Source organism: Salvelinus fontinalis, chromosome 35, assembly GCF_029448725.1.
Source record: "Salvelinus fontinalis isolate EN_2023a chromosome 35, ASM2944872v1, whole genome shotgun sequence".
Classification (NCBI taxonomy): domain Eukaryota; kingdom Metazoa; phylum Chordata; class Actinopteri; order Salmoniformes; family Salmonidae; genus Salvelinus; species Salvelinus fontinalis.
The window spans coordinates 41,365,941-41,376,806 of record NC_074699.1 but is presented as its reverse complement, the minus strand read 5'-3'; the positions used below and the strand labels follow the sequence as shown (position 1 = coordinate 41,376,806).

Below are 10,866 nucleotides of genomic sequence, written 5' to 3'. Positions count from 1 at the left end.
ACTGTCTCCCAGATTCAGAGAATTGGTTCCTCCTCCGTTTGAATAAGGAAGTAGGAATGATGTAATCCATTAGTTAACTCCATTGTGGTGTAAACCAAACATTTCCTCATGCTTGCTCTGCAAGTCAGGATGACAAGACAGAAACGGTCTGCCTGCCACAGGGTAATATTAACCAGGCTGAAATGGTGCACACTAAGTGGATAGGCTTTGATGACATGCTGCTACAGTCTACACATAATGCTTCTTCTCAGGATAAGTGAAGGTGTGTTGGAGCTTCACAGGTTTTGTTCCCTGAATGCAGTAGTCTTTAGGACAGGTTTATTCAATGTTTTTGCTCTCTATAGAAAATACACTGTTGCAGGAAAACCTGAAGAATGTGTCTATAGGACCGTCACTCAAATGGCCAATGATTCTGAAGATTGACCAAGGTATCTGCGACCTTGCTTCATGCCTCAGCAGTTCAGTTTTTAGACTGGTGAGAGGAACCTTGATGTACCCATAGACCCGATTTCATGTTGTGAAAGGGTGCACTTGGCTGAATCCCATTGTGAAAGGACCTCACTGGCCAACTCTTGTGCGACGCAGTGCATTCATTGGTCAACTGGTTTGAAGACTGTGAAACTCTGACTGCAATACTGAAGGACAGTTGAACCACACCAGTTAGTATTGTATGTTGCTTTTCTCATGGTGCTACAGTCATCTTACCAGTGGGTCATGTCCATTAGGATTAAAACAGGAACAATCACTTTCAAACTTGGTCAAGTTCAATTAGCAACTCTTGTCTGGCATATAGTGTGATATCATATGGATGTTTGTACATATTGCAAAGCCTAATACCTTGTATACCTTAGCTACGTTAAATTATTTAAGATGACTTGTGATGGCTTTTAAGTGTGGTGTCATTGACAATATTTTGCTGGCATGCAGAATGGTGAACAGCGCAGTAAGTTGTACAATTCCACAGTTATCCCAATGATGGGAAGGGTGTAAATGTAGTCTCTTTCAATGGAATAAATGCATCAGATTACATTGGCACAGAACATGCTTTATCTTGCCAGTTGCTGTCTTTGTTCAAATGGGAGGTGGTTAGTGTATCTTATCTTAGGGTTGGTCTCTCTGTAGGATTATATGGCTGGACTGATTCAGCTAAGCCTTTTTTCTTCAAGAAAAGACCTCACCAACAGACATGAGGGTTTCTGCTATGAGAATTACTAAAAGAAACAAATAAAGTGCCTCATAACTTTTCTCAAAGGAACACACTTTTGGCATCTTTACCTTCCCTTACATGTTGTAAAACCCACACGTGTCATCTTCCGTCAAATATTGACTTGTTGCAAGCACAAGCTTCTTCAAATTGAGCAACCCTTTTTTTCCTTGTCCCTGTGGAATTTGTCAGTGCATGGTTAGAAGTGCACCCCTGTACTCTTCCTTAACCATGTGGGAAACACATGGTCACTAGTGTTAATGTATGCCAGTCATCTGGTGTGCCTAACAAATGGAAAGTAGTATACAATTTGCAGCAACACTTTAGCCTGAAGTTGCCCTTTTAATATGCCATGTTACTCTAACTACTTTTGTAACCTCTGTGCAGATACTGCACTGTGGTAATTGCAGATGTGGCACATAATCATCGAACTGTAGTGAAAAGTACACCAACTTTGGTTTCTAATTGGGTGTTTTATTAATACATCAATTCTATAACTACCAGGTATCTTGAAGTGGAGGCCTAATCCAAATATCTGACCCCCTGGGGTATGCCTCAAGCTCTCATTGAACAGTTACACAATCTAGATTCACTTTTTTTCTGGCAAGACAAAGCTCTTGATATGGAGAACTGTCTGCATGTTTTCCACAAACGCAATATTTTCTGACTGCCTGGTTATGCAATCTTTCTCAAAAGAACTCCAACAGAATTCAGCTACCAGAAGTTTGTACTGTTCATTCACAAATGGCTTGTTTGGATATGTTATTTTGGATTGTTAAATCACTGGCAGTAATGCATAATGGTGATAACATGGGTGGCTGTGGGAATGGATTGCAAATCGCTGCCTGCGACAGATCCAGCCATAAGGACTGGCTAAAAGAGTAGGGTATTCGAACAGAATGAGATGGTGAGAGCCTAGAATGTTTTGGTGGTTTTCAGAGAAACACAGGGGGCCTTTGTGCTTCATTGTGTCGCCTACTCCCTGTCAGTGGCAGGAGCTTGGCCAGCTGGTCTAAAGCCCATCGCCACAGGCCTCCCTCACTGTAGCTGACATGGCATATCACAACGATGGGAGTACACTATACTAATCAAAACTGGAACCGGCGAGTACCCTGATCTTAGGCTAACAAGGCTATAGTAAAGGCCCTCCAGTGCAAAGTAGGAAAAGCAAAACTTTTTTTTTTTTAAATTGTATGGCATTGGGCGGCAGGTAGTTTATAGTGGTTAGCGCGTTGGACTAGTAACTGAAAGGTTGCACAAGGTAGTTAACCCACAGTTCCTAGGCCATCATTGACAATATGAATTTGTTCTTAACTGACTTGCCTAGTTAAATAAAGGTAAAATATAATCTGAATTGCAGTGTCTGGGGAACAGGAAATGGGGATTTTTCATTCAAGTTTTTTGCTCTTACCCCAATGTCACTCTGTATTAGACATTCACCTAGGATGCTTCACTACTAGGCTACCTCACAAGCTAAAGTGATTTAACCTTGAATGTTTCATTTGAACATCGTGTGTCATTCTTCTACTGCAATGTTGCAGGTAGACAATGGGCTGTTTTTCCTCCCAATGTTCTGCTTTAGTTGAGGAAACTGCAGTTGGCTTGTATCTACAGTAGCGGTCACTGAGACAGTGCTTCTTGACCAGTCCAGAGCTTTCTAGTTCTCTCTCCTGTATAAGTGACTTTTTATTCATTAAGTGACTTATTCAAAATAGACATAAGCAATATCTGAATAGACCTTTAACTGAATTCAGGGCTGATAGCAGTTATTTCACAGCTAAACATCTCAGGATAAGATTGGTGAATAAAGTTGTCCTATGAAGGCTTGTATGTACCTTGGGAATGAATGAAGGCTTCCCAGATGAAACGGTTCGTTTGAGTTCCTGCATATATTATGTTTTGAATTTTTTTTTCTGGCAGCAAGCTGAAGTTCGGAGGCAAAGTCTACGCCCACTTGTAGGTGATCAGTCAACAGTAGGGTTTCTTCAAAGTATTTGTCAATCAACAAGTGACTCTATTTCATTGACAAATACTGCACCAAGCAGTTAATGTAAAATTGCGTGACTAAGATCTCCTTGGCGAAAACGTCACTAAGGAATCTGTCATAATGTTTCTCGGATTAATTCTGGTTATTTTGAGGAAGTGTACTGGCTATGGTTTCTCAATGGGTTAACACTACTATGGCCACTTTCTCATTTTCATGCGTAGGTCTAGTGAACATCTTAGTGTTGTGAGCTGCTCTTAACTTGTGTTGTCTCTCTCCCACTTCTCTGAACAGCCATTGAAGAGTACAAGCCCCAGGATGCCACCACCAACCCCTCCCTCATCCTGGCTGCTGCCAAGATGGCCGCCTACCAGCATCTGGTCGACCAGGCCATCAAATACGGCATCGCCAAGGGCGGGTAAGATGGGCACTCTGAAATGTATACGACCCCTACCGTTTCAATGACTGGTGAAATAAGCTCATGTAATCATATTGCAATTCTGCACTGCTTCTACACTTGTTTAGTAGTCCACTGACCTCCCCTTTAAACAATGGGATTTTGAGTGAACAAAGAATCAGGCGTTTTCTGTTTGCTCAAGATAAGTGTTGTCAATGCAATGCAGTTTGAATGCTGATAGGTCAACAGCTGTTGACCTCTGACTGTACCAAAGGTAGAAACTTTTTTTTTTACTGCTCTAAATACCTTGGTAAGTTTAATTGCAATAAGGCACCTCGATTTGTTATGTGGCCAATATGCTAAGGTCTGTATTAGAACAGCCCTTAGCCGTGGCGCTTATTGGCCATATACCACACCCCCTAGGCCTTACTGCTTAAATATACACTAACACCTGCTCTTTCCATGTGAAAGCTATGATCCTGTATTGTCACTTGTTAAAGCCACTTCAATCAGTGTAGAAGGGTTAAAGGAGGTGGGGTTAAACTCAATATTTGTTTGGTGTACTCAAGTGATTACTTGGTTAATAAAGCCTTAGTCTACTGCTAAAAGCTATGATCACACGTTTGCTATAATTGAGCTATTGCACCTCACCAGTATCCTGTTCCTCTGTCCATCAGACCTGAGGAGGAGCAGGTCACCAACACCATGGACAAGCTGTTTGTGAGCTTCGGCCTGGAGATCCTGAAGAAGATCCCAGGCAGGGTCTCCACGGAGGTAGATGCCAGGTACAGAAAAGCCCCCTGCGCTGCTTGGGCCTACAAGTCGATCATGTGTTTTGTATCTATCGACACCAGTTGTCTACAGCTTTCAGAATAACACCCACTCATCAATTATGGTTTCAATATAAATAGCTGAACATAGCCATGTAGGCATTATCAATTTTTATGTGGGGGAATGGTTCATGTGAAATTGCATTTACGAATATGCTCAATTCCACGAAGTAGCTGAATGGACTTGTTGCCTCAAATGCAACCTGGAGCCTTTACAGATCAGGGTAGCAAATTGATCCTTTAACTTGACTCTAGCTCAATGAATAGTCTCAAGTTCACAGCAGGGCCTCAGACTCAAATGACTGGTATGTAGTCCACAAAATGGCTTTACCAAATGGTAATCGTTAATATTTAGATTAACTGAACCTCTCCCACTCGACATTAGGCTTTCGTACGATAAGGATGAGATGGTGGCTCGGGCCCTGCGGATCATTGCCTTGTACGAAGAGGCTGGTATCAAGAAGGACCGTGTTCTCATCAAGCTCTCTTCAACATGGGAAGGCATCCAGGCTGGCAGGTGTGTGAGATGGAGGGGGAGGGAAGGACATGAGTCATCTACCTTACAGGGGCATTTCTTCATCTGGGCCCAGTTTTTCAAAAGTTATCCAACTGGATTTTGCCAATTAGGCTTAAGTGGAATGAATAGTGCAAGACTCCCCATTTCAAGTCAATGATTTGTCCTTTATGCATTTAATCCTATCCAGTTCACTTTTGAAGAAATTAATACTGTAGCCGTGTGTAAATATGCACATCTTGGAATGTGGACTAAAAACAAATGTGATGTTAGGTGTTCTGTTGGTACCCAGTAACGTGGAATGTCTACAAAAACATGCTGTTTTGCCAAAACTAATTTGATGCAAATGGTTAAACAATTTACCTGCTATGTTCTGTATCAGTTTACCTCCAACCTAGAAATCATTTGTGTCAATCTGTCTCTAAGAAATGTTGGTTTTGACAGCCATGGAAGCACAGTGAAGCTCTGCTGTTTACTGTCCTTTAATGTGCCTGTCAATGTGTGTACCTGCAGGGAGCTGGAGGAGAAGCACGGGGTCCACTGCAACATGACCCTGCTGTTCTCCTTCGCCCAGGCAGTGGCCTGCGCCGAGGCCAAAGTCACCCTCATCTCACCCTTTGTGGGTCGCATCATGGACTGGTACAAGGAGAACACTGCCCAGAAGAGCTACGAGGCCCATGAGGACCCAGGTATGTGCTGACTGATCCATCATTTGATAGCATGAGTGTTAGCTTCTAACAACTTTAGGTTGGCCTCAACAGTCCCAGACCTTACCATTATGAGTATAAATAAGATACTTGGGTGTATTGATTGACTTCATTACTGTACTGGAGTGGCTTTATTATGCATAAACATCTTTATTTTGATCTCTTCACTCAGGTGTGATCAGTGTGACCAAGATCTACAACCACTACAAGAAGTATGACTATACCACGGTGGTGATGGGAGCTTCCTTCAGGAACACCGGGGAGGTCAAGGCCCTGGCCGGCTGTGACCTGCTTACCATTTCCCCCAGCCTACTGGGAGAGCTGAGCAAAGACCACAGCACCATCACGCCAATGCTTACGGTTCAGAAAGGTAACAGGACTCATTGCTACCCCCTACAGGACACTAGTATGAGCTCCCTGGAACAGTTGGGAATGAACATGTAAAAAGGTCTGTTGTGATATCACATTGTGCTTGTCACATGTGCTGAATACAACAGGTGTAGACTTTACTGTGAAAGAAGCCTCTAACCAACAATCCAGTTAAGAGAATATTTACTAGATAAAATAACATTGGGGGGTATCTGTAGAGGCAATGTAAATAGTCCTGGTGGCAATTTGCTTGTTCAGCAGTCTTGAGGCTTTGGGAAGAAGTTAACGAGTTTTTTGGACCTGGACTTGGTGCCCCGGTACTGCTTGCCGTGCAGTAGCAGTGAGAACAGTGACTTTGGTGACCGGAGTCTGACAACTTTATAAAATGTTTTTTTTGGGGGGGGGGGGTGCTTCATCTGACACCGCCTAGTGTATAGATCCTGGATGGCAGGAAGCTTGGCCCCAGTGATGTACAGTTGGCTGTACGCGTTACCCTCAAGCGCCGTTATGATGCCGAGCAGTTGCGTCACCGCCTGGTATCGCAACCGGTCAGGATGCTCTCGACGGTGCAGCTCTAGGACTTTTTGATCTGGGGACCCATGCCAAATACTTTCAGTCTCCTGACGGGGGGAAAAGGTGTTGTACCCTTTTCACAACTGTCTTGGTGTCTGGACCATGATGACTTGGTGCTGTGGAGACCAAGGAACTTGACGCTCTCAACCTGCTCCACTAAAGCCCCGTCAATGAGGTTGGGGGTGTGCTCGGGCCTCTTTCCTGTCGTCCACAATCATCTCCTTTGTTTTGCGCACGTTGAGTGTGAGGTTGTTGTCCTGGCACCACACGGCCAGGTCACTGACCTCAGCAAACTTAATGATAGTGTTGGAGTCGTGCTTGGCCAAGCAGTCATGGGTGAACGGAGTACAGGAGGGGACTAGGCACACCACTGAGGGGTCCCTGTGTTGAGGATCAGTGTGGCAGATGTGTTGCATACCATTGCCACCTGGGGGGTGGCCCATCTGGAGGTCCAGGATCCAGTTGCAGCGGGAGGGAGGTGTTTAGTCCTTGGAGACAAGCTTTGTGGGCGCTATGGTGTTCAACTCTGAGCTGTAGTCAATGAACAGCGTTCTCACATGGGTGTTCCTTTTGACCAGGTTTTGCAAGGGCAGTGTGGATAATCTGTTGGTATGTGAATTGGAGTGCGTCTGAAGTGCCCGGGGCCTGCACTTTACCCCAATCTGGTCTTATTTTTTTATGACCCCCTTCTCCCCAATTTCGTGACTCAATTGGTAGTTGGTCTTGTCCCATCACTAACTCCCATACGGACTCGAGGTGACGGTTGAGAGCCGTACGTCCTCAAACACGACCCGGCCAAGCCACACTGCTTCTTGACACAATGCTCGCGTAAACCAGAAGCCCGCCGCATCAATGTGTCAGAGGAAATGCTGTACTGGTGACTGTCAGCGTGCATGCGCACAGCCTGCCACAGGAGTCGCTAGAGCATGATGGGACAAGGGAATCTCGACCTGCCTATCCCGGATGACGCTGGGCCAGTTGTGTGCCGCCGCGTGGGTCTCCCAGTCACGGCCACCTGTGACAGAGCTTGGGATCGAACCCAGGTTTGTAGTGACGCCGCGAGCCCTGCGACGCAGTTCGACTGCTGCGCCACCTGGGAGGCCCCCACAAATAGATTTTAACAGACCATTAGACCCCCAAAAATGCAGCCCTCTGAATTTCAAAATCCCAACGTGGCCTCGGGCCAAAGTTTGCCCATCCCTGGTCTAGGGTTTCTGGGATGACTGATGTGAGCCATGACTGGCCTTTTCAAAGTACTTCATGGCTACTGATGTGAGTGCTACGGGGCGGTAGTCATTTAGGCATCTTTGCTTTCTTGGGAACAGATAATGATTTTCGTATCAATGTCAGGCCTGGTTTCAAATGTAATCTGTGCTTGATTGTGTTTGCCTGGCTTAATGAACCAATAGAATGGTGTTAACTGCAAGCCCATATTGCACCCCAGACAGTAGTGTGAACTCTAAAAGTATTTGAAGGGTTTCAAATGGCGTTTCATCTCAGGTCTGGTCCATGCAGGTGTCGTTATAACATTGGTTCATATTCTAATGGAAATCTTACTCATCATACGGGTTCAGTGATGCAGTAAATATACTATCAATGATGTAACATGTCTGTCACAACCATGATATCTAAGCACATGGAAGAAGCGCTCTTCCCTTACACTTCAACTCTAGATCGTATCTTCAGGACTCCTACACAATACTGTGAATGTAATCTGCATTCTTACACTCCGGCTTTGAATGTTAACCTGCTCAAAGCGTCAGATGGGAACAAGGGGCTGATGGGAAGGATGCGTGTGTCATACACCAGACACAATGTTTCCTCTGTAATAAACCACACAAAGGAAGCAGAGGGTAACCATGTACTGTATGAATAAGCACTAATTCAAGCCAATTTTTAAAAGTTGAGTTCTGCTGAAATGTTATTTCAAGGACATAATTTGAATTGTTGTGAACTGTCATGCAGTTGAAGGAAAGCTGGTAAAGTAGGTCTACTTGGAAGACACCTCGAGGTAGCATCTGAGCCCCGTAGGTTACTGTTACACACTAGCATGTCAAAGACCAAGTTTTGTTTTTGTTAGACCTCTAAGGTGAACTTGCTGAGGCCCCTTCAACATTGGTTATGCAGTCTCTTATGAGTAGGAATGTAACCATTTTGCCTATTAGTTTCAACAATTTGAACCTCGGGCAACTGGCTGTAATTCACAAACCTACAAAGCAAAACAAGTTCATTGCTGTGTATTTCAATGTCTGGTTTTTCAATGTTTGGTATATCTTTGAGGCTTCTCAAATGTCTTAAATGGATGCTCGTGTCTCTTCCCCTGGGACAGGTCTGCATTGAAAAAGGGTATATTTATCCTGCATACGTCATTTCCTACATTAAACACCTGAAACCATTGAGGGGATAATTTATTTTTTATTTTACTGTTATTTTACCAGGTAAGTTGACAGAACACATTCTCATTTGCAGCAACGACCTGGGGAATAGTTACAGGGGAGAGGAGGGGGATGAATGAGCCAATTGTAAACTGGGGATTATTAGGTGACCATGATGGTTTGAGGGCCAGATTGGGAATTTAGCCAGGACACCGGGGTTAACACCCCTACTCTTACGATAAGTGCCATGGGATCTTTAATGACCTCAGATCTTTAATGACCCGTTTAACGTCCCATCCGAAAGACGGCACCCTACACAGGGCAGTGTCCCCAATCACTGCCCTGGGGCATTGGGATATTTTTTTTTTTTAGACCAGAGGAAAGAGTGCCTCCTACTGGCCCTCCAACACCACTTCCAGCAGCATCTGGTCTCCCATCCAGGGACTGACCAGGACCAACCCTGCTTAGCTTCAGAAGCAAGCCAGCAGTGGTATGCAGGGTGGTATGCTGCTGGATAAATAATGAGGTCCTCTATAGGTAAAACCATATGCCGTAAGCATTCTGGTAGATTGCAGCCATACTACCAGTCCTTCAAAGGCCTGGGGACGGACTACGTAATCACATTGGACCAAGGATGAATAAACTGTAATGGCAATTCTTTCTCTCACTTTGTCCCCTGTTTAGCCAAGGCCTGTGACTTGGAGAAGGTTCACCTGGATGAGAAGGAATTCCGCTGGCAACACAATGAGGACCGCATGGCCGTGGAGAAGCTCTCTGACGGCATCCGCAAGTTCGCCGCCGACGCCATCAAGCTGGAGACTATGATCAAGGTGAGACAGGAGCACTGAGGTTGTAAACCTTTCTGAATGACCTGTGGAGTTGGCGTATGGTGCACGTGAAGAAAGTCCATGTAGGAACAGCAAGAACTATTGCCTCATAACATTTTTAATACTTGTTTGGCACAAAGTAATGCTGAGAATTATGTTACGGTGTCCTGCAGGTGAAACTTTGAAAATTAAGTTCCTTTGCATTTTTGGGTTTTATTTCAGTTTCGTTTTCTTTAATAAAAAAATACGCTTGCGTTCCTCCTCCACAGGAGAAGATGCTGAATGTGAAGAACGGCCAGTAAAGAGGGACCAGATGTTCAAACCTCCCAGCAGGAAACCGTGACAGTTATGCGACAACCACCACTGGGGGACCAACTCTCCCACCTCCCCTGACCCCAAAGTGGGACCCCCTCATCACGAATTACTCGCCACTGTAGGCCTGGATTGACTCTTACTGTATTTTTGTTTTTTTTTATGAAATCAGATTTCAATTGTTAATCCAGCACTGATGCAATGGTATTTTTGTTACTTGCCGCACTGTAGATTTGGTCAGAGGCACGAACACAACGGTCAGGCTCGGTCCAGTCTTTTTACTCATCAGCCCTTTTAGTATCTAGAAAAACAACTTCAAACTAACAAGTATGAACATTCCTCAGGAAAATAATGAAATGACAGTTTCACCAATTAAACTCTTTCCTCAGTGAACCTGTGTTTTTGTCCTGAATGTTACATTCAGCCAGGAGTGGGTTGTCTAACGGTTCATGAAGCTGTTTTTGGTCTTCTGGCTCACTTGTTGACGTTGCATAAATCTCCCCATTTTAAGATGCTTTGGGATGAAATTTAAAACATGCTAAATGTGGGTGATTGAGTGAAATGGGATTGTCCAAATATGCTAATATTTTTTCTTAGTGGCTCGTTTATTAAAACCAAGTGTGGATTGCAGTCACTGTCCATAAACTAATTTTCTTTTTTTTGAGGTAAGGAAACAATTCTTGTAATATCTCAAGTATTCCTTTAGTTCTGCCTAGAAACCAGTCCATAATGTTACACATCAAACCATTTCTGTTCTACTGGATATCTTCCTAG

The 10,866-nt window shown here is 44.2% G+C and overlaps 1 protein-coding gene across 1 annotated transcript; it reads left to right on the top strand.

Annotated features, from left to right (window-relative positions):
• The first annotated feature begins 222 nt into the window (after window positions 1–222).
• Window positions 223–10,485, top strand: LOC129834889 (transaldolase-like). Its single transcript, XM_055900252.1, has 8 exons — window positions 223–262; window positions 3,483–3,606; window positions 4,263–4,370; window positions 4,801–4,932; window positions 5,443–5,618; window positions 5,809–6,006; window positions 9,638–9,783; window positions 10,050–10,485. The coding sequence occupies exons 1-8, from the start codon at window positions 238–240 to the stop codon at window positions 10,080–10,082; spliced, it is 942 nt and encodes a 313-aa protein (XP_055756227.1). The 5' UTR covers window positions 223–237; the 3' UTR covers window positions 10,083–10,485.
• Window positions 10,486–10,866: the final 381 nt, after the last annotated feature.